Source organism: Triturus cristatus, chromosome 4_2, assembly GCF_964204655.1.
Source record: "Triturus cristatus chromosome 4_2, aTriCri1.1, whole genome shotgun sequence".
NCBI lineage: Eukaryota > Metazoa > Chordata > Amphibia > Caudata > Salamandridae > Triturus > Triturus cristatus.
In genome coordinates, this window is record NC_140586.1 from 501,802,676 (window position 1) to 501,829,131 (window position 26,456).

Sequence of the window (26,456 nt, forward strand, 5' to 3'; positions counted from 1 at the left end):
CAAAACTCAAAAAATATACAAAGATGGGCCTACAACCTTCCGGCCGGCCGCTAGTAAACAAAAGGAGCATATGATACACATTGTAGAGCGCGCGTTGCGGCTAAGGAAGATGCACAGGAGTTAGCAGCGTTGATAGCCACACCATCCGGACCCCACTGTACGGTTTCATTTTAAACTGAAATAACAACCAGAAAAAACAAAAACCACAAGGCAATCTACAATCAGAAATAGCAGCATGTGCTCCCCTGAGAGGGGGACCCTACCAATCCATAGGTGTATCAAGAAGGGGAAGAGATCAGGATTAGGGCTGGGTAAAACTCCATGCCCGGAACAGGGAAGATGGGTCGGCTACGGGGATGGTGCAATAACGGTGGAGTACAGATTCCCCCGCGGTAGGCGTTCCAGGGGCCCCAGACTTTCACCCATGTCCCAGGCTTACCTCTCGCAACATACACCACCTTTTCCCGAAACATGCACCAATCCATATGTTCCTTCCAGGCCGAGACAGTCGGGGACCTCTGAGATCCCCACAGTTGAGCAATATCACGCTTGGCCACCATATATCCCAGAGTCACCCACCACGTCTGTGGCGCCGAGTAGTCGGTAGGTTCCCACACATTCAACAGGCATCTCCTCGCTTCGGGTAGCAGCACCACATGCGTAACCACACGCAGGACCTCATGCACACCACGCCAGAATCGCTCCACCTCCGGGCATTCCCACAATATATGCAGAAAGGTCCCCAAAGCGCCACACCCACGCTTACACAACCCGTCCACAGCATAGCCCATACGCAGAAGCCTCGGCCCCGTCATGTAGACTCTGTGGAGTATCTTGAGCTGGACGAAGCGAAGGCGGGCCGGTATGGCCACCTCTTTCGGGGAGGCCACCGCAAGGGTCCAGTCCTCGTCGTCCAGCTCCAGTCCATCGGCAACCCAAGCCTCACGAAGGGCAATCAGCAATCCCGTGCGGTCATTGATCAGTTTTTTGTAGATCAGTGAGATCGTGCTGTCCGGAACGTGTCCATCCAGCACTCTATCCTCAAGGGGGGAACACTCCGGGATGGATGCAACGTCCGGGAAGACGGAGCCCAGTGCATGACGGATCTGCAAATACCGAAAGTACTCCCTGCCATGCAAGTGGAACTCCGTCTGCAGCATCTCGAATGTTTTAAATCCTCCCCTCGTCCAGAGATCCCCCACCTTGCTAATGCCTATCATGTCCCACTTCTCGAAGCCCTTCGAGGTCCACAGGGAGCCCAACTGCTCGGACGCGTATAGTGGTGACGCCCGGGTCAGACGATCCTTCCACCCCATCGCCACATTAGCCGCGTGCCACACTCGCACCATGACACGCGTGGGGCCGGTCAGCCGAGCGTCGGGCGTGCTGGAGTAGAGCGCTCGATTATAGTCCCCACCCGGGAGTAGCATCTTATCCATTTCGAATGCCGGGTTTAAAGCGGGCCCATACAGGCCGTGATTAATCGCAGCCAGCTGGGAGGCCCAATAGTATCGTTTGATATCCAAGAGGGCAATCCCGCCGTCATACCATGGGAGCGTCCGCTTAGCCAGGGCGATACGCGGCCTCCCGTCCCAGAACAGGCGGCGCTGCAAACTCTCCACCTCACGGAAGTAGCGCGCTGGGACGGGGTCCATAGTATTCTGCAAAGCGTAGAGGAAGCGCAGCAGAGACATCATCTTAAACCATGCCGCCCGGCCGAGCGGCGAGAGCGGCAAGCGCCGCCAGCGCGTGACATCTTCCTTCAGGCGCTGGAGGGGGGGAAGCAAGTTCCGATCATTCCGGGTCCAGAGTAATGAAGACACCCAGGTACCGAAATCCCTGCGGGGCGATCTGGATCGGACAGCCCCGCGGGAGAATGGGCGCCTCCCCAGAGAGAACATACACGCACGATTTAGCCCAGTTGATGACAAGGCCGGAGTTACGACCAAATGAATGCAAAACATCAACCAGTACTATAAGTGAGTTACGTGGGGAAGCTAGGTACAAGAGGATGTCATCAGCGTATAGGGATACGCGGTCCTCATGCTCGGGGGTCCAACGGAGACCACGGATGGAAGGCTCCCACCGCAGCCACTCCGCCAGGGGCTCCAAGGCAAGCGCAAAAAGGAGCGGCGATAAGGGGCAGCCCTGCCGCGTGCCCCGGCCCAGCTCGAACGGAGCCGATACTCTACCGTTCACCACCACCTGCGCCAATGGGCCCGAATACAGCAATTTGACCCAACTGATGAACCCTGCGCCAAAGCCAAACTTCGCAAGCATCGCCCAGATGTATGGCCATTCAAGCGTATCAAACGCCATGGTGGCGTCCAGGGATGCCAAAATGGCCGGCTCCCGTATGTACTGAACACGTGCAAGCACCCCATGCAAACGCCGCAAGTTAAGAGCTGTGTTACGATGGGGAATAAAGCCGGACTGATCCTGGTGAACCAGTTCGCCCACCACGCCGACCAGCCGATTGACCAGGACCTTGGCGAGAATTTTAGGCTCCGCGTTCAGTAGCGAAATGGGCCGATAGGATGTAACCCGGTCCCGAGGTCTCCCCTCCTTGTGGATAACCACGATTGTAGCCAGACGCTGGTCCAGCGGGAGGGAGCCCACCGAATGGGCCTCCAGGAACATCGATCGGAGATGTGGTGCCAGCGTATCCGGTCTCAATTTGTACAACTCGATGGGGAGACCATTAGGACCCATGGCCTTGCCGGAAGCGACCGAACGTATGGCGAGGGCGATTTCGTCGGAGGTTGGAGCGGCGTCCAAAGACACTCTGTCCTCCTCCGAAAGGGAAGGCAGCGCGATATCCCTGAGCAGGGTACGGGAATCCTCTTCAGAGCAGGAAGACACCGGGGAATACACCCCACGGAAATAGTCCGCGAAGCAGGAGACAATTTCTTCCAGCTCAGTAACACACACACCGTCTGTTTTCTCAATCAGCGGGACTACACGACTCGCTCTCTCCTTTTTGTCCAGCCACGCAATCAATTTACCAGCCTTATCACCCACATCATATAATCTCCCCTGTTGCTCTCTACTGAGGCCCCTGGCTGCCTCCGCGACGAGGGCCCTATAGGCCGCTTGCTTGAGTTGGAGGACATGCAATACGGCATCCGTCACCCCGCTTTCTAGATTACCCTCCAACTCGGCTATCTCAGCTTCCACCCGGGTCACCTCCTCCCGCTCGCGCCTCCGGGTGTGGGAAATGAGGGACAGGGCCTCTCCTCGTAGTACTGTCTTGAATGCCTCCCACAGTGAGACAGCCGAAGGCACGGACCCCACATTCTCGTCAAAGTAGCGCTAGAGGGATTTAATCAATTCAGCGCGAATAGTGGGGTCGCGCAAGTACCAGGGATTGATCGGGACCACCCTACCCTCACCCCTCGGAAAAAGGTCCAGGTGTAACAGGAGCGGGGAATGGTCCGAGATACCCCGTGCCAAATGGCGCACCTCTCCCACCCTCCCAACATAGGCCGCCGGGACCAGGACATAATCTAGTCGTGAGAGACTGCCATGGGCCCCCGAATGGAAGGTATACTGTAACTGCATGGGATGTTTTAAACGCCAGCAATCCACCAATCACAGAGTGTCCAATAGACCAGAGAGCCACGCTTGGGCCCGGGGAAGGTCCCTAGGGGGGTGACGATCCACAGTCCCGGAAACCACCGCATTGAAATCCCCCCCCCCCCCCCCAACACCAGAATCCCCCCCGGAAGGCCAAGGAGGAGGCGCCCCAGGTCCGCAAAGGTAGTCGACTGCAGCCCCGGTGGGACGTATACTGACACAAAAACCACCACTTTGCCCTCCATCCTTCCCACCAAGACCGCGTAACGTCCCCTGTCGTCATGGAGCACCTCATCAATCTCCAGCGGAAGCGAGTTCTTAACCATGATGCCCACACCCCTTGAGCCAGACGTAAAGCCCGAATGGGCCACTAGGCGATCGCCACGCCGATTCATGGCGCAGAAGGAGTTGCCAATGAGGTGTCTCCTGCAGAAAAACATCGGGCGAGATTCGCTTCAAGAACTGCAGGACCACCCCACGTTTAATCCTGTCCCCCAGTCCATTCACGTTCCAGGACAAAAGAGTTAGTTCCCTACCCCCCATCATAGACAAGAGCCACCATTCGTCCCCCCGAGAGCACTATAGAGCTAGCACGATGATACCTTTGCCTTGTGGTGAAAACTAACAACACCCCCCCCATCCCTACCCACCTACCCCAACAAAACTCCCCCCTCCCTGCACCCCTGCATGAGCCTGAACAGCCCACGTGCAGTGTGCCTGTCGCCCCATATATATATAATAAAAACTAGCTAAGCCCCCTAGAGGAGGAGGGAGAACCCCCCAAGAGACCCCACACAACCTCCATAGGAGGGGAAATTATACAGACAGATGCTTAATCGAGAGTGGCAACATTTTTGTCCAGAGTGAAGCCCAAAATCACCCCCTCAGTCCCGATCCAGTGTGCCGTCTCCCCCCGCCGCCCCCCCCCCCCGCCCCCCAGATCACGATCCCCAGACAGAGTGTCCAGCCAGTCTCCGGCCGCTTCGGGGCGATCAAAAATGTCCGTGCGACCCTCTACCTCCACTCGCAGCTTGGCTGGGAAGAGCATTGCGTATTTAAGGTTCAAGTCCCGAAGACGGCGCTTGACGCCTTGGAAGCTCAGTCTCTGCTTCTGGACCGCTGGGGTGAAATCCGGATAAAAGTTCACCTCCATGTTGTCAAGCTTAACCGGCCCCAACAGTCTGGAGGCTTGCAGGATAGCGTCTCTGTCCCGAAAGTTGAAAATCCGGGCAATGAGGGGCCGTGGAGGGGCTCCGATCTTCGGCCTTCCCCCGGGAACCCTGTGGGCCCGCTCCACCGCGAAGAATTTACTCAGCCCCCGTGGCTGGAGATGGGTAGCGATCAGGTCCTCCACAAATAGGTCCGCCGCCGCTTCCTCCCGTCCCTCGGGTACTCCGATGATGCGGATGTTGTTTCTCCGGGCCCGACTCTCTGAGTCCTCCAGGCGCCGATCCATAAGCGCGCTCGCCTGACTAAGCCGGCGCACCTCTGTTTGTAGCGCCGCCACATCAGTAGTAAGGCCCGATGCGGTGTGGGCCAAAGAATCAACTCGGTCGTTGGTCTTGGAAAGATCGGCCCTCACCAGGCCAACATCCACGAGGACCGAGTCGATCTTCTGTGCCAGTGTGTCGAACCGCTGGCCTACCGAGGCCTTCATCTCGGCAATGGCGCCCATGACATCCCGCAGAGTCAGATCCGTGGGCAGGTCCGGGGCATCAGGAGGGTCCTCAGGGGATTTGTGCGGTCCACCGGGAGATCCCTCCTGGAGGGTATAGCGGTCCATACTGTTGGCCTGATGGGTGGTGCCACGCCGGGTAGGCTTGGTCTTTGCCCGGTCTCCATCTTGTTTGGTGGCCATGGCCACTAGTCTCCCGGTCGCACCAGTCACGTCGTTAAGGGCAGGCAATCAGGGTCACAAGCTCCGGGGGGGGCCACCCCCGATCGGCGGGGTGGGTCACAGCCGGCGGGCAGGCCAAGTCTCTCAGCAAGACCACACCAACACAAAGAGCCCCGCGACCCAACCCTGCAGTGATTGCAAGGGGGTGCGAAAGCGAAAGCGCGGGGTGCGCCACTCGCCCGGCCCGGCCCGCCGCTGTTGTTCACTTTGTCACTGGGTCACCCCTCAGCGCAAATCCGGGGTCTGGCGAGGAGAAGGCCGCAGACTTCAATCGGTGCTCACTCCGGTGTCCGAGGTCCGATTTGACAACGGGAAACGGGTGCCACCTCAGCTCAGGTTCACCAACACATTCCCCTCATCCGAGACAGGATAAATTCAGGATAGTCGTGGGAGGTTGCGGAGGTCCTCGGGAGCCTCGCACCTACGCGGCCATCTTGGTTGCGTGCTAGGCTCCTCCTCGACCTTCACAATTTTTGAGACGCCCAGCACTCCATCTATATAGTGCGTTTAGAGATACGGTTACATCACATAAGTGACGACAACTTTGGGGAAGCTTCTATAGTGTGCATATATTAGGTTTGGATGCCAGCTCACCCTGACGACCCCGTATCCTCTAGTTCCCTCCCTTGGATATTTCTACGGGTCTTGTGATTGTGTAGTGATGTACAGCTGATGGCTGTGGGAGCAAACTTTGGGGTAGAACTCTAATTTGGTAGTACCATACATCTCCTGGGAGTCTTCAGTTTAAGACTATAATACCCCAGACACCATCAAGTAGTCCCATAATTAAAGACTACAAAGCCCTGTAGTCACCATGGAGGTAAGTGATAAACTAGCATTCTATGACTCCACTAAAGCAGAGATCCTGAAAGCCTCTTCTCTGCTAGCATAAACAGTGGTCACACAAACTCTTAAGAACTCAGACGAATGGGAAACACTAACGGCAATCAAAAAGAAACTAATTCGGACTGCTCTTCATGGCACATTTATGATAGAGTATCTAAGGAAAAACATGGCCCCTGGAGGACTGATTGTTAGAAATTAACCACACATCTTTCTGAATAATGAGTTTAGAAAACACTGGTCATACATTGCATGGAAGTGCACGAAGGATTGCTTGATCATTAATAAGGCAGAAAACTGGCAGACTTACTGCTAATAGACATACAAACATGTGAAAGCAAACTTAAGACCTCAATACACATCTCTGTCTTCAAGAAAAAACTGAAGTAAATAATGATCACACTCAATACAAGGAATATCTACACATTCAAAAATAACAAAACTTAAGAAAGATGTACAGAAATGTAGTCACGGGAAAACGTTCCCATATGTAAATGATGAATACTATGAGAAACCTCCGGTTCAGACAACCCAGAAACGTCAACCGAGGTATAGACCAATCCCACTGTATTGGACCTTCAGTTCAGGAGATTAAAGAAGCCGCAGTGATGAAGGGACAACTAGAAGACCCAAAAGAGCATATTATCAAGCTCAACTAATGCCCCTCCCAATGCCACCATATGGCTATTGGCAACAACCTTTCCAACCACAGGGCTTGCCTTTCCAAAAAGGTGGTTCTCCTTTTTTATACAGAGGCCGGGGAAGAGAAAAACAAAAATACCCCAGTCAGCCAGCCAAAGTACATTGCGGGGACCAAACCGGAATCAGATGGTGACTAGGAGCAAGGGGAAGGACCAGGGGCTGACCACGAGCAGAGACCCTCCAACATCGTAAATTTGAGTACCCACAACCTAACACCGGACTGTCAAAGGGACTAGGGTTCATACCGACACCCAGGATTGACCTCTTTTCCCTACACATAGAACTATCGCAATTCTTCAGAAGGATCAAATTACACAGTTTCTTTGAGAACCAGGAGAACCGTATAGGTCAAGGAATGAATAACACCGGCCTAAAGAAAAAGTCCTCCTTTATACCACCCACACAAGCCATTCCATGTGCTAACATTTGAACAGGCAGTTATTAAGGAAATTGACAAAATGAAATGCCATAACCACAAAGTTTACCAGAACTTGAGGAAAGGTGAGAGACAGGTCTGGAAACCCTTAAGAAGAACACATAGTTAGTTAAAAAACCTGCTGATAAAGGAGGCGCAATAGTAGTCATGGAAAGGAATATGTACCATACAGAATGTATCCGACTATTATCCAATGGTGAGACCTACAAAATCCTCCAGGCAGCCCTACGATGAAACTAACAAAATAAAATCTATGGTAGAGGAAGGCCTCATGCACGACTGGATTACCACACACGAGGCAGAGTTCCTCATTGCTGACACACCACAAATACAAAGGTTTTACACCCTCCCGAAGATTTACAAAAGAAAATGCCCCTGCCGGGTAGACTCATTGTATCGGGCATTGGTTCAGTTTTGGAACCTTTATTGCAATTTTGCAACTTGTTCCACAGGCCAATAGTTAAAACCTCTACCTCCTACCTGAAAGACACGAAGGATGTACTTTGCCTACTCAGAGACACAGAAATCAGCCCCACTGAGGACTTGATCATCACAATGGAAATTGAAGCACTGTTCCCCAGAGGCGCACATTGGAAGTAGTTGAACATATATTAAAGGAGGCAAAACCAAAGGGGATGATGGACGGAGTGTTGAACATTGCAAGCACTCACCCCCAGTCAACTGATCTGGGTTTAATCCATCACCGTTCTTTAGCCCACTCTGCCACCCCAGTTCAGACATGGCCATATGCAAATCAGTCTGACCCTGTGCCTCATGGGAACAGTCCAGCCCGAACTGCCAAGCCATGTCTTCCCTGGACCGGAAACAAGCATCCTGGGACCAGTTCTATTAAAGGAGAGAGATTGGGAATTCATGACCCCCAAACATTGTTATGGAATGTGCAGACCTAGCTCTCACGGAGAACGTTTTTGAATACGAAGGAACAACATATCGAGTGAGGGGTACATTAATGAGAAGTACCTTCGCGCCTAGTATGGCCTGTTTATATGTACACCAGTTTGAGGCTGACTACATTTTCAACCCAAAAAATCCCTATAGAGCACAGATTAAACTCTGGCGCAGGTAGGTACATCGATGATGTGTTAATAGTATGGCATGTCAACAAGGTACAGGCTACTGAATTTGCACAGTGGGTAAACACAAAGGACAGACATTTAAAGTTCACATACACCATCAACAAGGAGGAAGCAGTATTCCTGGACCTGGTCATCACAAAGGACCAAGAAGGTATAGAACAAGTGTTCACAACAAAGCAACTGACAAAAACAGCCTTTTATTTATGAAAGCTTTCATCCAAAAGCACTTCCACAGAACCTCCCTGTTGGCCGGTTCCTACGGGTCAGACAAAAATGCTCTACTCTGGAGGTTTTTTTTAAAAAAAGGCAGCCACACTAGAAAAGAAGCTGATCACATGCCATTACCCGAGGAAATGGGTGAAAAAAAGCTAAGAAAAAAGCAAGAAGCAGCAACCGTGAGGCCCTGCTATTTTTTGCACTGATTGCTGTAACATACATTTAATTTAGAGCAGAAGTGTGGCAGGGTATGTAGTGACTTCCCATTGACAGTGTGACCAGTGGACTTCTAGCAAATTGTGCTAAGCAGAGAAGTATGTATAATGCATCTCACTCTCTCATAAACTCACATGCTCTCTCACACACATCCCATTACCGCTCGCACTTATCTTATTGGGAGTTTGGCTGGTTTTCAGTACTACTACTGGATTAAGGAATTGAGAAATGTTATTGAACTTTATTTTTAATTAAAATCCTGGACACAGTTGAGGGCTAATCACCTATTAATAAATATTATGATATTATAGGGGTGGTGAACCGTGCCAGTAACTTAGTACCTTGAAGACCTTTTAAATTGGGAATTACACCAGATTGATTTGTAGCCTTTTATGCTAAAATACCTGGAAGCTGCTGCTTTCACAAAGCTAGCCACTCCTTTTTTTACTCTTTCCCTGACTACAAGAAAGTAGTGGTGCTGTTGTTGTCAGGACATTCATAGCTGCCACGTGTCTCACGCTAAATCATTTCTGACTTTTGAATCCATATCACCTTGTATTGTATTCTGGAACTTGAAATCTTGCTGTTGGCATTGTAGGGAAGATCTCAAAAACCTGAGCAGTAAAGTGCGGTTGCAAGTAAAAAGCCAGGTTGAGCTGAAGGTATCACTATTAACAATGGCTGTCAGTCTTTTTTCGGTTATAATAATATCCATAAAAAGCACATAAAATCAAACACAAAACATAACATGCCTAAAAACAATGTACACATCAGTTAAAATAGATGTTACGGAAAGGGAATAATAAATACAGTAGCAAGATCCCAATAAAATAGCAGCTCATAGGAGGCACTATTAATAGCAATAGAATGTATTTTCACGATAAATGAATAAGGTACCGTGGACTTCATCTCATTACAGTACAGGACACTTTAAAAGTTTGGTAGATAGTAGCCCAAGGAACCTAAGAGCCAGTCTACCTTGCCTAACATTCGGAGACTTCAGTAAAGCTTCATATGCATTCTCCTTGAGGACTTAAAATAACAACAAAACATCATAAAATGAAGGGTGTCCTGTGGAGACACTTTGTCGCAGGGACCCCGTGAGCCCAGAAGACTCCAACCCCTTGGAAAGGCCAGAATTTGACTCCGCATATTGAATCTAAATCTGGTCATTAGAAATCTGTTCTGTCATTCTTCAGGATAAATAAGGTTCTATGGACTGAACTGTTTTTATCAACATGTGCCCACGTACCATAGGTTTAATCAGTTCTAACTGCTCTCTACTTGAAACCTTACGTTCTAAAAAGTGTCCCTCACCCACTTCAAGTCTGCAATACTCAAGGTCTGGGAGCTATAAAATAAGTCTAGGCTGCTGAAAGCATTCTTATAATATGCAATCCACTGGATTTTAACAACATGATCCAAGGATATACAATCTATGAGGATCAGCCTGTTCAGATAGGATTCCTCCCTGGTCCAGACCTTAATCCAACATAACAATTGCCGAAGTGCGATCATACCTCCTATATACTGTACTCCCAACTCGTCGTGCATGCAAGATGCCAGAGTACTTTGGGGAACCTGCAACACACACCTTAGAAACTTATTTGAAACAGTCTTGATGTTCTCCACTTTTATGTAACCCCAACCTTCACTTTCATATAGGGTCACACTTTGCCTGGTAAAACTTTGTTAGGATTCTGGATGGGTGAGTCTCCAATCTCTGAGCAATACGTATGACAGCGGCATTTGCATTATTGAGCTCCGTTGCCTTGTTTTCAGTCAAGGGCTTCACATTTTTATCAGTCAAACACCCCAAGATAAGAAAGTGCTGGGACTTTAACCAGGGTAAGAGTGCCCACCTTGAATGTTTTGAATTGGTACTCTTCGGGCCCACTACAATCGCATAAGATTTAGTGAAATTGACTGCTAGCTCCAAGCTGGCCATAGGGTCTACAAACGTGTCCCTTAGCAACTGTAAACTCATGTTTGTCCTAGCCATGAGGACCTCATCGTCTGTGTACAGCAATGTTGGAAGCGGTCTTGACCCATCCTTTTGGCAGTCAGCCCTCACAGAAAGAAGGGTACGCTCCAGCCCATTGGCATAAATCTCAAACTAAAAGGGGGCAACAATGCACCCCTGCCGTGGGTTACTGCTAGTGCTAAAAGGATGGGTGCAGGACAGATCCTGAGAATATTGAACCCATGCTGTTGTGCGGGCATGTAGGTCTCTTTAAAGAAGCACAATGTTGGAACCCACCTCCTTTCAAGAAAGAAACACCACAATTTCTCATGATTGACACTATCAAAGGCAGATGTCAAATCCATAAATCCCAGGTGGATTGACTTGGACTAGGCAGCAGTATACTTGTTTATGACTGGTATAAATTCAGACGTTGGCCCCTGGTCGATCTACCCGGCCTAAAACTGTATTGGACATCTGAAATTATATTATTCTTGTCCGCCTACCCCATCAGCCTATCGAATACCACCCTACCCAAAACCTTCACTGCATCGATCAAGGATATTGGCCGATAGCTTTGGGGGTGCTCTTTGTCTTCTTTTTTAAATATAGGGACAATTAGAGCAGTAGACCGCTCTATAACTGCAGCATTTAAAACCATTGTCAATGCTGGACCCCACATTTCAATGTCATCCGAGAACAGATCAGAGGGGATTAGGTCGCGGGACCTTGTTTCGCTAAAGCGCTCAATGCCCTTTCTAGCTTCCCCTAGCATAAAAACAATATTGGCTTTTCCCTCCAAAAGCACATCCAAATCCACATTATCTCAGTCACCTAGTTAACATTATCACCGTTAGGTGCACAGTCGGTTAACAATGTGACACATTATATCTATAATCTTTGTTTATGCTGCTTTGATATTGGTCTTGTGTCCTGCTTTTACCACTCTCCTGTGTACATTATGGCAACACACTTTTCACAATTACTCTCGACTACACCTTTTGTTGAATGGTTAAATACAGGGGTGTTTGGTAGTTGACTGCTTTCAATACTGACTTGTGAGCAAATGTGACTAATGTAGCAAAGGGTTTTATCAATTGTTTTCCTGTCAGAAAATGTGACCTAATTAAACACCACCAAAGGATCAAATATGATTTTAATACTCCCTTATTTTGCTTCAGTTTTTTAAATAATTAGATCAGACCTGAAAACACACATCAAAACCTTGTACACTTAACACCAAAATGCAAGCAGACTAATTTTTGACAAGTATGTGCTGCTGCCTTATATAACAAATATGAGGTGATTCTGTCTGGAAACAAAATCACCTGGTATTTGTATATGTAACAAACCCAGATTTGATGGTTACTAGGTCCAACCAGTATATTCTTAACTGCCTTATATAACAAAGCCATGATGTGTTTGCCCCTTTAGGAAGTAGTAAAAATGACACCTTCTCACTCACTTTACTTTCTTTGAAGGTCGTTTTAGATTGTGGACGTGAAGGTATTTCAGTGCTTATATGTTTACACTGACAAGGGGTGTTTCCCTTTTGGTGGGATTTTATCAGTTATCATAGGTTTAAACTTAAAACTAGAAAACCTAGGTCTAGGCAAAGAGCTACAGCTTTGCATAATGTAGTAAGCCTGGGTGGCTTTTTGTGTTGAATTTAAATGCGGGTTGAGGTACAAATTAAATGAGACTTTGTGTAGGGATGCTAACAATTTAAAGCAAGTGTGATTTGGATAAGTGGTCTTACAGACTTTTTGTCCCTTTGGTCTCTTGCATCAAACCAGAGGTGTTGGAAAGGGGTATTTGGATAGTCATGGTTAATTCATCTGGCTATGAGGGCTGAAGGAGTCTTTTGAGATGTAGCCTGCTGTTGCCTGAGTAGAAGCCTGTTGGTAGCAGGTAGAAAGGATGTTGAGTGTAGATATAGATTTGTTTTAGTCCATTAATGAGAGCAGGAAGTTTGGACCCCAAGGCCGTAATATCTGTTGGGCTATTGGAACATTGCATAGATTGTTGATTAGATTAAAGACTGGAAGAGATTGCTGTGCAGTGGGCAACAAGATGGATAACAAGTGGCCAGATGCTACAAGATGGGTTGCAGATTTGTATGAGCCAAAACAGGTGGCTTTATCAACTTTAGTTTGCATGTTGTCATTCAGCACTTTTTTCCTCTTGTTCAGATTCCCAGGAAGGATGAGAGATGTGAATTATCTGTTTAAATAGATAATTGCTTATATTGTCAAACGTTCAGGTGAGCGGTTGGAGGAATGGGGTAGATAAAGACCACTTTTCAAAAGTTTTTAATGTTTATTTTTTTATTTAGACAGGGTGTTTTATTATGGTTAAGTTACTGACAAGGTAAGCTGAACTTATGATGTACAACCTGTCTTACTAAGTCAAAATGTTGGCCGTGTCATTGGTACTGAGATTTGTTAGTTTGAGACTGTTAAAATAGTTGAGCATGTGATGGTTTACATCAAGCTTTGGAAACCTAATCCTGCCATTGTTGTATATGCTAATGTGCAGTTCAATTTTAGTTTTGAAAAACGCTAATTTCTTCCACCTGATAGTTTGCAGCTGAGGCCACTTGGAAAGCCTTAATAGAAAGTGTTTGTCCAGATTGTGATATCGGTGCTCAAAAGGTCATTATTGATAGACCTTTCTCTTGACTATGGTATGTATGGTCTGTGAAAATCAAGGTTAAACGTGTTAAGAAATGTTTTTGATATTTTGATTCTAGACTTAGATGAGCCTGCAAGGTAGATTATATCAAGACTGTTTTTCCCTGGAAGGGGGAGGGGCGGGCTCAAAGCATAAAGTGACTGGGAGAAAAGGGTTATGTTTTAGAGGGTAGATGCATGATGTAGGGGTGGGTCAGGTCCAATGTTTAAGACCTGTTTGAAATAGAGTTCTAATACACAATTCACTTTAGTGAAATACTAACTTGGATAAAAGTGTAGCAGGGCCAAGAGTACAAATATTCAGAGATATACTTGAATGATGATGTTACCGGTGGAAATAGGGATGAGAGTAAAAAGTTTCAATTTAGGTGAGTAGAGAGGCTAAAATAAGGGGAGATATTGTGAAAGTAAACCACACATCTCCTATGATATATTTACCAAAGAATGTTGTGATCATAAGTAAGCAGGACTTACTGCCTAGAAGGGTGGGCCATCAACAGGCTTAAATAAGATGATGAAACTTATTAACAAGCTTGGAGAGTATCAGAAAAATATTCTTGGTTGAAGTCAGTGGAGATATATCATCTTGGGAATGAGAGTCAAAGCATTGGTGAGGTTGAATATCAAGGTGGTTACAAACAAGGTGATGCAACTATATGCGTAAAACATTGTTTTAAAATAATTTAGCAGAATGCAGTTTTAAATATAGGGCAAAAACAATAGCATGCTCATGCAGCAGTATGAACCATGGTGTATACTAAACTGCAGAATGTCCTTTGTAAATTGTCATACAGTTCTGATTAAGAATATATAACTGATTGAAGAATTATGTAAACAAGCTTCTCCAAACTGACGTTTACGTGTTACTGGAAGCGCTCCAGCTATATGTAAGTAGTTGTATGTAAGTAGTTGTCCTCTGTGCAGCCTAGCTTACTAAATTAAAAGTTTTTGCTTGGTTGAACATATATATCCCAAAATTGAAAAGCATGTATTTGAAATGAAAATGGGTGCGTTTTCAGAACTCCTAAGCTGATTTTTGAAGCATATGATTGGATTTGTAAAATATATTTGAAAGTTAAATTTTAGTGATAAATCATGAGATGCTGGGGAAACATGTTGTCATTATTATTTATTACCTGGTGCCAGGGGCATTGCAGCTATGGCTATCGTGTATTAACTACGTAAAAGTGACATTCCAAACTGGTTAAGTGTGTTTTGTTTTTTTGTTTTTTTACATTACTGCTGGCAACACTGCCTGATGCACTGAAGTGATCACTTCTGTCAATTTTGCATGAGGTGGTCACTAATCTAATTGTGTCAGATGTGGTCTCTATTAGAACACTAATGTTAGTAGTTCAGTGTGATTTTCAATTAACGTTCGTAGCTCTTATTACAGAAAAGGTTGGGGATTCCTGATGTAAACTAAATGAAAACCAATTTCTAAGGCACTGCACAATTTCAGAATTTACCATAGTAAGCTGATCTACAATAGAATTTAAACAACGATCTAGAGGTAAATTTGATAAGATAGGAAATGGAGGTAAGAATATATTAAAATATTGGCCGAAGACCGGAGTAAAACACAAGAATAATAAAGTTCTAGAACAGGATTGCATCTTGTATTCTTTGAAAACATTTCTATAAGCTTTTTCACTTTGTACCTTATCTCCATTCTAAATTTTCTGTAAGCTTTTTCCCTTCGTACCTTATCTCTCTTCTTGATTAAATAGAGTTTAATTTAGACGTCATGGAGAGGAAAGGGAAACAATTTTACTAAGAAAGCTATAGAACTATAGTGAGAATTTTGTATGTTGCGGATTCTTAGGAAGGCAGTCTTCACCTGGTGGTAGGGTACAGAATGCACTATATGATGGTGGGCAAGGAGAGGGTGGTCTGAGCAGGAGAAAGGTGGAGGTTGAGACACAATTTCAGGCTAAAAATACTTGCCGGGAGGTGGGAAAACTAAGTCCATGAGCCGTGGCCCTGGAGCTGCAGCTGAATAGCCAAATGTAAATGAGGAGACTCTTTGGGTGTGTCAACAAAAGTGGAGAAAGACTCTTTGATAAATGCAAAACAGCAGTGTATCTATTATGTATTAAAACATTTCTGAATTGAAGAGATCCAAATCTGTCAAACACTTGGTAAAATCAGATAGTTCTAAACAGGAAGATATTTTCAAAGCAAGCAAACCGTAATGGAATATTATTTCAGGTTTATCTTTTTGATTCTTTTAATTAAAGCAATAGATGTTGGTATACTTGTTATTGGATTAGTAATGTTTTAAACACTGCTGAAGGCAAGATTAATTTATTCTTAGAAGTGTTTCCAGTCCGATGGCTCCTGCCATTGTTGGACACCCGTGAAACTTAACAAGCATTGTCAAAGCCAATAGGTCTTATGTATATGAAAGTTATTGTTTTTAGCCATATTGTACCGCAGTGTGGGTGCCGTTCAGCATAGCTAAAGGTTAGTGGAATGGTGTAGAGTGGCGTAGAGTAGTACAGTTATGGGTGTAAGTATCTAAAGCGTCAATAGAGACGGCAGATAGAGTGAAAGCAACATAAATAAAAAGTCGTATGAATGTGTTAAAAGTGGGAAAGCACATTGAACATTCAGGAACAACACCGAAACGCTTATACAATAAAAAAATAGTGTGATGCAAAAAGATGAGGAAGAACAAAGACTAGGAAGAACACATGTTCTCAGTCCAGGGAAGAGCTAACACAAGAAAGGAAGGGAAGCCTATGGGAGCTACGCAATCTAAAGATTTCAAATGAGTGACAACGAAAACTAATGGTATGCTAGGGGCTGGTTGTAACCCCACTAAATTGCAAACAATAGGTCTTGCAGAACAGCGCACAGGTAAATAAACCACCCTATTCTTTCCAATAAAAGGTTTTTCTTTCAAAATTACAGTATTTCATTTTAGCGAATAAACCACTGTAGTCGCTTTTCATTTTCTGAAAATGCTCTAATATATCAACAATAGGATTTGGTTGATTTTTCATTAATGTGTATGCCATTCGTTACCCTTATATTTTGGACTTACCCCTCCATGCAGAAGTCCTTTTCATCTGGTTCCCAAGTGACTCGTTAATGGTCATTAATGTCCTGATATGACACGGATTTCCCACATATGCCAATTTTTACTATAATGTCCCTACACAGGCTTACATTTCAAAAAGTGAACCAGAGGTGCTATGAATGTGTCTACTTTTTGTGCCCTCAGGGCATTTTGATATAACAGAAGGGGCTGCAGATGCCTGCCCTTTCTGTAATACAGATTGCCCCATCACTGTACGTGGGCTTACTAGATCAAGGGTGCCGTCTCTCATTTGCATGGGAGTATAGTCTCATGCAAATGAAGAAAAGCGTTGCCTATATGCTGTATTAAAGGAGCAGTAGCAAAGGATCTTTTAGGGGGTGCGCACACTGTCGCCACATAGTGGTGGTGAACAGTCAGTGCGCTGCCCGAAGGCACTCCTTAGAATGGGGTAAGGGGATCCCAGGGACCCCTCAGGCATCCCCTTGCAGTTGGGTGCAGTCAGTCACTGCACCTTCCTGCAGGGAGATCAATCATGAACGCCAATTCACGAAAATGCCAGGTGAAGTGGAAGTGACATCACACACCTTTGACCTCAGTGACATCAAAGGATACAGCATCATATGACCTTTTGATCTTTAATCTCAGCAAAGGATGCTGCATGACCTTGAGCATGGTAACAGCACAATAATTGTTTATCGAAGCCTACTGTATTACTAAAAAATATATTGATGAATCCCAGGGAGATTTACAAGAGTGTCATGCTACAGGTGTTCATCCATATTGACCGTATATTGAATATAAACTAGGTTACTGGCATGATTAACTCCATCATTGACAAGTTTCGATTTATGATCACTTGCATGGAACTATCACACTTGGAAAACACAGAGGTGAATGTTTTTGTTCAAACGCATCATTAGGTATGGCCTAGAGACAACTTTAGCTTTTTCGCCATCCTCGTGTAATTAAAAAGCAAATTATTACAAACTTAGAGGGACTTTTGTCAGCTCTCTTTATCCATTAGTCTGCTCAGCAGCCATTCACATTTTGTTTCCCCTCCTTGCGTGTGCAGCCTGCAGCAATTGGTAAGCCAACTTCATCCATTGGCTGCCTTGCTCTTTGAGTCTGATCACCTATGCACATCCACATAACAAGAAGTGCATTTCAGGGGTGTGGGTGGAGGGCAATACATTACTTTTCAAATTGTCTTTTTCTTTCCATTCTTTTTTTGATTATTATGATTATTAAAGTCACTCTTGTATCTTAAAACTAGGTTTCCAAGTTACCATAATTCAGAACCAATTGTACCTTTTCTTTACATCAATGAGAATCCTGTTTTCCTGTGACGTGCATTGAAACTAAAAACGGTTTCTATTCGTGTTCTAAGTGCACTTTCCTTCTTAAAAGGACCCACTTAAACTGTATGTATTTTATTGGATCCACGTTTAAGTGCCATGTTTTCTTTTTTCCTTTTTGGGACACATCCCTGCAATAATACAAAATAAACATCTCACCGGCCAATGCCCGAACTTTTGACTTTGCCAGAGCTTGTTTTTTCATGTATTTACAAATGTTTAAAATGTGTATTTTCCATCTTTTTGATTTTATGATGCATTCTAAAGGGATTGTACTTCTGAATGCACTACTTTAATAAAATTGAAGTTCAATGTCCCTGTGCAAGCTGCAGAAATAAACAGTCCTCACAGGGCTCGGTTTATCTTCTGTTCTTGACATTGCATTTGCCACCTCTACGGCCAGGGGTGGCAAAGGCAATGTTAAAACTAGCCTAGTGGTGAGCCAAAGGTCACAGCTGACACTGCCCCCAAGCTGTAAATAACACATCAGCCTGTCACCCCTGCCCCACCCAATTGAAAGGCAGGCTGGTAGCTTGGAACAGTTAGTCCGCCTTTTACTAATGCACTTTTACCAACTTCGCGCCTGCACTAGGAGCAGTGCATTTGTTGTGGTGTGGTGCATTCTGTCCGTGCCAGGAGGACACTTTTAAGTGTGCAATGCGGCACTGATTGGGACAACGTGCCGTATTCATTCTACTGCCCGGGTGCCCCCACAGGACAATCCATATCTAGATGTGCTCTGCTCCAGAATCCCCTTCATAGGCCATTCAAAATTATGACCTGTACAAGATGCAATGTCATGTTGTGCCTCATGTACCTCCTTAGCCTTGCCATTAGGACAGGCATTGCTATGATGTATCCCAGGCCTTTAAGCAATGCTCTGGTATTCCCAGCCACATGGTAATTATGCCTCCATACCCAACCATATATACTATATATGTGTACGTGCACAAGCACACCTATATAATGCATACTCACACACTTAATTAACCATGCCTAACCTATTTAGCATGATTGCATCCCAGGCTGACTGTATCTGCAAGTTTCTCACACTGCCTGTATGGTTTGGACTGAGGTATCCACAGTGTGTGCAGGCTGTTTTGATCTGAGGTCAGTCACCATGCCTCGTACAGTATGCAGTTACTAGTCTTGTGATGAATCCCTGGCTGCGATGCCTTGTCTGTGTGACCTTGCTTACTAGCCGGTCACAGTACCTTACGAGGCAGAGTTGTTATTGGTGTGTGTGCTGGTCTACGTTCAGCAGTAAAGCACTCTGACATGGTGGGGGGAGTGAGGGGCAGTACATTCCACGTCAGTTTGACAGCATGCAACTGTCCTAAGCCAATAACAAATAAAATGTGCGTGGACTCTCAATATATTACAAAAAAGTTGTTCCACCATGTTGCAAGAGATTCTTCATCTCGTCCAAGGATCTCTAGGATATTCTGCTTGCAATTGCCTCCATATGCGCACATAGGCGAGCCACCATGTTTATCCTCTTTAATTGTCAGTATCTTTGGCGTCCGGCTCAAGTAATCCAGCAAGAAATGCTGGAGGGCGGATGTTAAAAGTACCATGATATTGCAAAAATATTCTATTATTCAAGACCGAATGATAAGTGTTCTTTGCTATCTTTGCCTTGCATTTAATTGCTTTGAATTAAATATTTGCCAAAAATAACTTGTACTATTTTTTAGTGGACTTGTATCAAAGGATGACTTTTGTTCCACATTTAACCCAATAAATGTATATTCTATATTGTGATAATCTGTCAATAATATTGTGTTATATAGCTAAGAATATGTTTTGATGAGCTGTTCTTTGTCAGATCTAGAATGACTGAGCTGGATTCTGAAAAGGAGAAAGAGGATGCTTTAAGGAAGGACCTGATGTTTTACTTTATGAATCCATGTGAGAAGTACAGAGCTAGATGTCAAATACCTTGGAAACTTGGTTTGCAGATTTTAAAGATAGTTATGGTTACTACACAGGTACATATTTTACTTAATTTTCTATAGCAATCCTTACTGGATCTTTAACCAATTTAATGTCAATTGCTGTAATTTTTTTTATCTTAATCTTTTATCCCAGTGTGAGCTATTGTTTGTTTATTGAATAGAACAAATAATTTCGTGGGGGGGGGCTTGTTGGTTATTCGTTCTAGGGAAGTGTCGAAGGTGTTCATCTGCTTCTACAGTTTATCCATTGCTTTCTCTGTCCTTTAATCAGCATTTTTTAAATTTCATCGAAATGATACAAGGGCAATGTGGGGGCTTTAAGTTCTATTGCTACTGAAATTAACCTTGCAGACCTCTTTTGGAACCTTCAAAAGTTTGTAATTTCTTCTTTTTTCTGACCTGTTTGTCAGCTGTTGGGTGAGTACAACGTGGTTGTAATTGACCAATCACCTCTTCTGCCCCTTAGCTAATGCAAAAAGTAAACTGAGTTTCCCAATGTGAATGTGTTTTGCAACCTTTTTCTGTTATGCTTGAAACTTATTTAATCCCAATGTGTGTTTCAAATATTTGATGCTTTTCATGTACATATTTATAAGTATTGCATGGGAAACAGTTACTTTTTGGGCATTCATATAGCTTGGCCTAGCCGCGAGTGGCAGGGAAGCCCTTTGCATAGCACAACAATAGAGTTTGGCCAACGTGAATGTGAACCCAGGGAAGGCAAGAATCTTTAGTTTGCGAATGCAGAACAACAGGAGATGAGGATATGTATGTGATGCAGCAGGTAAGAAGTTTGTTCTAGGTACAAGTGAAGTATATTTTCCTTTAAAATCTACAATGAATACAAGATGCTAGTGCTTTTTATCAAAATATACTAAAGTACAATCAATTATGTAAGTGCAACAACATTCTCTTTGTTTGGAAGAGAACACGGATGTGGAAAATTGTAAGTCTTCAGAGGGATCTATTGATGTTGAAAAAGCAAATGTCAGGTCTAGGATTAAAGTGGGTGATGGGGGGGGCAACTGAGAAAAGGAAAAATCTGATATTTGAATTAAGAGATATGAAGCGAGGTGCTATCTTCAGGTGGTGCGGATGTTTGAGAGATTGTCTCATATCCAAGAATGAGTATAGCCATCATAGGAGTGTACCTAGTTAACACCGATTTAAAGTACTTAAAATAGAACACTAAAAGCTTAACCTCTTCAAATGAGCGAAGCCTGTGGTTATGTTGAGCTCTGGTTACAGGTTACACTTAAACCTTTACCAACATGTATGTGAGCATGAAGTTTTGCTTAAGAACTTTTTTTAGATACTGATTGAACATTGAACCTTATATCTCGGAATGGTAGATGTAAATTTCTTATCTCAGCAGACATTGAATTATAGGAACTTGTAGGCCGGGGATGCTACCCTTAAGGCATCCTGGCTTTAAAGAGCGGATCAAACTGAGCAAGTGAGAACGTTATAGAAGCTGGAATAGCCATGTTTTAAGATGTTTCATAAATGATGCAAACTTTAGAAGAGAATTCCAATGTTTTTGCGTTAAGAAAGCAAAATGATGGAGAACCAATGGATAAAAAACAAAATGACCACCAAGGTTAGCAAATGTGATGTGAGGGAGTGAGAAGAATGGCAGAAGAGGAGTACATGGAGTGAGAAGGAATATAGAGCTGAAATGTGTTGCTGAGATAGAGGGGGTCAACATTGTAAGGGGCCAGAAGGTAAAAAGCAAAAAAAGTAACTAATATTTTTTTTGTGGCTGGTAACCAGTGAGCAAGTAGGGGGTGATTAGAGATGAGAGCACGAGGATGAAGACCCCAGACAAGGTGGGAAGCAGCTTTTTGAACAGTTTGAAGACAGGATAAAATAAGGGATTGAAAAGATTTTCCTTTTGTAATGCTGGGAGGAGAGGAATTATTTTCTTGAGCATTGACATGCAATAAAAAAAAGGACATAGCATGGTCCTGCAGAAGGAGAGGAGTCCAACACAAATCTTAGGGTATTTGCAAAGGTGGCAGGAACTAGTGTAGGGCCAAGATCAGAGGCCCACCAAGGCAATGGCCACACATTACATTTCAAAACTTAGTCATGGTTTTGGATGCTATACAATGGGAATTCCACAAACATTTTAAAAGATTCTGCATACAGTGGAACACATTGAACAATTATTTTTAACCATTTCCACAGTAGCAGTTCTTAACGTGTGGTCTGGGGGCCGCTACGGGTCCGCAGCGCCCACTAAAAGGGGCCACGACTGCTTAGTAAATAAACTGTTAAAGTGTATATAAATGAAAAGCAAAGTGAAAGTCTTAAAACGATACATAAATGTGAATAAATTTGAAACTGGTGGCTAAAAATTAGGCTAGTGTCCTCCGATTGATTCGTGGGAGCAATACAAATGCATCAAACCGAATACAGTATGGGCAATAGATTGGATGGTCTCAGCTGAACTTAGAAAAGCATCAGCCATCCCATTAAAATTTACATTTTGAGTTTTATATTTGTGATTTATTTAAAATATCATTTCTGTATTTGTTTAATAAATGCTTGCTTCTTTTTTGTGTATTGTTTTGTGGTTCAAATCATCGAAATTCCTTAAGCAGGAGTCCCCCGCTTCTGACAATCACTCAGAGGGGTTCCCCAGATTCCAGTAATGATTCATTGGGGTCCCTGGCTGCCAGGAATGATTAAGTGGTGGTCCTCAGAAATCAAAAGGTTAAGAACCACTGCTATTGTACTAAAGATGTAAAGTTTTCATTGATGACCGTATGACCTGACTGCTGGCCCATTCTGCCCCCATGGAAGCACACTGTTCCACCACCCAACAGATTTAACTCCCCACAAACAAAGTGTATATATGCCCTTCACTACTGCTTTACCTCTGACACCACTGATACCCCCTCACACTGTTTCGGATCACTGGGTGGCTGATCAGTACTCAACCCACTCCAGGAGAGCAGCACCTTTGACTTATGCCTCTGGGCTCACAAACTTTGAGTGCAGGGAGCTGCCAGGCACAGTGGCTGTACAGGAGCAGCCTGGCAGCAAAATCAGGTAGACATGAGGAGGTGTTCCATTGAGCAAATCAGATTGGGGGAAAAGGTACAGGATTAGAGGTGTCACCTGCTTGAAGGACTGCCTGCACCAGTGGCCTCTGCGAGACAAGGGGGCGCTTTCAGCCTGAGGAAGACCAGGTGGGGTATATATTGTTTGGAGCCTTTTGCCATCCACTTCCAACAACACAGCCTGCCTCTTCGCCCAACAGGGCTTTGGAGCAGCATAAGAGCAGGTTAGCAAGAAAACAGTCAGTCTAGATGACCAGCCAGTAACATTACCAAGGGTATAGGGAAGCCATTGACCTCTTAATGCATTGTGCACCAGGGGCCCCTAGAAGGTGGGGTGGGGAGAAAAAGTAGTTTGGAATAAATGTCCATTTGATAGCATGAGTGGGTGCAACTGATGCAGGTGGCCGTGTTCATCTACAGCAGCACAGAGTTGCTTGGCATGCTGCATGGATGGCTGGCAGCAGCATCACAGGAGCACCAGGCATGTTTAATGTGAGCAGCAGCCTAGCACATCAGCAGGGGGGCACTATGTGTGCTCTATATTTGGCAGCTGCAACAAACTTTTTCTTTGTGCTGCTTTCACATTAAGGAACTACTCCATACCTCCTCAACGAAGCCATACTTTAAAGTCAATAGTACACTGGTGTTGGACCTGACATCCGTGGAGCGGTCTGCTCTCAAACCTTTTGACTTCTCCCCTCCTGTTTTCTGAAATTGTTTTTATTGTCATTATGACTTTGTACACTTTACCACTGCTAACCAGTGCTAAAGTGCTTGTGCCCACTCCCGTAAACATGGTAATATTGGCTTATGCGCCATTGGCACATGGAATTTACTTGTAAGTCTCTAGTAAAGTGGTCCTACATGTCCACATGACCTGTTAATTAAATGCTACTAGTGAGCCTGCACCACTTATTGTGCCACCCACTTTATTATCCCTTTAAAACATGTCTTACTTCTGCCATTACAGATTAGTGCAGTTTTAAACTGCCTTTTCGACCTGACAAAAGAAACCTTTTACCAGGCTCAAGCCTTTCTTTTTAATACATGTAAATTATTCCTAGGGTAGCCTCTAAACCATCCCTAGGGCAGGGTGCATTGCATTTTAAATGTAGGACATCAGTTTTTAAATTTTACATGACTTGTAGTGAAAACCTACATTTGCTACTACCACAGGACAACCCTGCTGCTGGAGGCCTGCATTAACTCCCAGAGGGTTGCCCTGCAGATCCGTCTTTCTGAAGGAGAATTAGGCCCTTGTTTCCAGTGTATCGGAGTGATTTCCATGGTTAGTTGGCTAACCTCCTGTTCTGAGCGACAAGGACACATCAAGCTCCACAGGCCTCCCTGCAACTGCCCGGGAAACATCCTTTACAACGCAGGTACACTTACATCACATTATGCTACAACGCATGCTATTACTACGCATAAATAGGTACAACGCATGCTTTTATAACGCGTTGGTGAGTATTGTATGGTAAGTGTTTGTTATATTTTTAGATAATTAAGTTAAATAATTTTAAGTAATAAACATAATGTATTTATAGTTCATTTGTTTTTATATATTAATATTTAAGAGTTAATATGTTAACATAACTATTCCATAAATTATGTATTATTGTCTAAATTAATACTTGGGTATTAATATTAATGCTACTGTTATAATTAATATGGAAACATTTATTGAAAATTTATTTTTAGGTATACGATTAAAAAACAAATAATACTCCGGTATTATTTTTGTTGGTAAATATTTAATTTTGATGATAATAATTATTTAATTCATGTTAAGGTTTAGGTTAAAAAATTTAGTAAATTAATACTCCGGTATAAATAATGTGTATAAGTATTTATTTGTTATGTACAAAGTTAAAAAAAGGCATTATTATAAATTAATTAAATACATTCAATATTTAAATAAAGTAAATAGAGAAAATAAAGTTAATGTTACGTTTAAAAGAAAATACGTGTGTGTATATGTGTATATGTATATCTATATATGTGTGTATATCTATCTATCTATCTATCTATCTATCTATACAGAGAATGGAGTTCCAATCGTGCACTCAGATCCTAAAGAAATCGCCAAAATGCAAGGGTCATTCAAAAGGGGGTTTATTCAAGTCATAAACCCTGACGTGACGCGTTTCACCCTCTGGGGGCTTGTTCACACAACATGATGTTCGTTGGCCCAGGCTTACATACATTTCCGGCTTGCGCATTACAATAGACAGAGGACTGGGTGGTCCATTTCAAGCGCCATTATGAAATGATACATTTGTCTATAAAATCCACAACACCGTACATAAAATTGCACATTCAGTAACGATAAATACAGATGTACGTTAATCACTGTTATTTGTATATTTATGACCAACGAGGGCGGGGAACTTGTTTGATACAGGTTTTGTTTAAACCCCAGCGTGTTCGCTCATGTTGGTGTTGTAACTCTGTTAGAGCATATCGTGTATGTTAGTACATCTCTCAAGCGTCTCGCGCTGAACATGCAATGTGATATGGGATATGTAGTACTGAGGACACCCTCATCCTAATTAATACCTGGGATCAATTCCATTCAATGCACATCAAATCTTTCCCAGTGTTGATACATATATATTCAGATCAACAAAACTAGGTATCGTACTCAAAATAAATCTGACAAAAGGACTGTTGCTGTCGAAAACAATCCATCAATATAGCGCTAATAGTGGGTAGAATGTATCATACTGTCTCATTATGGGACCTCCCTCCCTCCATTTGTAAATACAATAAGGCATTAGTCCAGTATGTGCCTGTCGCCATTGTGTCCCTGTTCCCGTGGTTCTCCCCTTTGTCCAAACTCAAAACCTGTGCTCCAAAAAATAACATAAACTTAATTCAATTTAATAAAATTTGAGTGAGATCTTATCTGTTCACTGGGATGCAGCTGAAGAAAGGGTAGGGATCCTCTGTCGCGAGCCTGAGACATGGTCCCTTCCTTTCCTCCTGTAAAAATAAATAAAAAAATAAATAAAAATGTTCCAGTTAAGCTGTCAGATATACAAACAGAGTAAATAGAGATATATTTTGCACAAACTCTAGATCAAACATGCACTAATGCTAGTTATAACAACTAAGACTTGGGATTCATGAGAAAATCATATATCTTGAGCAAGTATCCAGATACGCTCAAGGCAATTGACCATCTGAGGGCCATTACTAATAGACATCAACAGTACCCCATTGCCCACCATTTTGAGACTAAACATTTCTCAGATTACACCAAATTGTCCTACTATGTCATTGAACAAGTAATGCTCTATAGAAGAGGTGGGAACAGGACACTCAGGCTTAGGCAACGTGAGTCAAGACACATTGTAGGGATGGGAACACGTTTCCCGAACGGGCATA

The 26,456-nt window shown here is 44.0% G+C and overlaps 1 protein-coding gene across 1 annotated transcript in view; it reads left to right on the forward strand.

Annotated features, from left to right (window-relative positions):
- MCOLN2 (mucolipin TRP cation channel 2) overlaps window positions 1–26,456 on the forward strand; it is a 320,208-nt gene that overhangs the window by 69,174 nt on the left and 224,578 nt on the right. Inside the window, exon 2 of the mRNA XM_085602080.1 lies at window positions 19,869–20,031. Within this exon, the coding sequence (XP_085458206.1) occupies window positions 19,869–20,031 (163 nt within the window). The remainder of the gene's footprint in view (window positions 1–19,868; window positions 20,032–26,456) is intronic.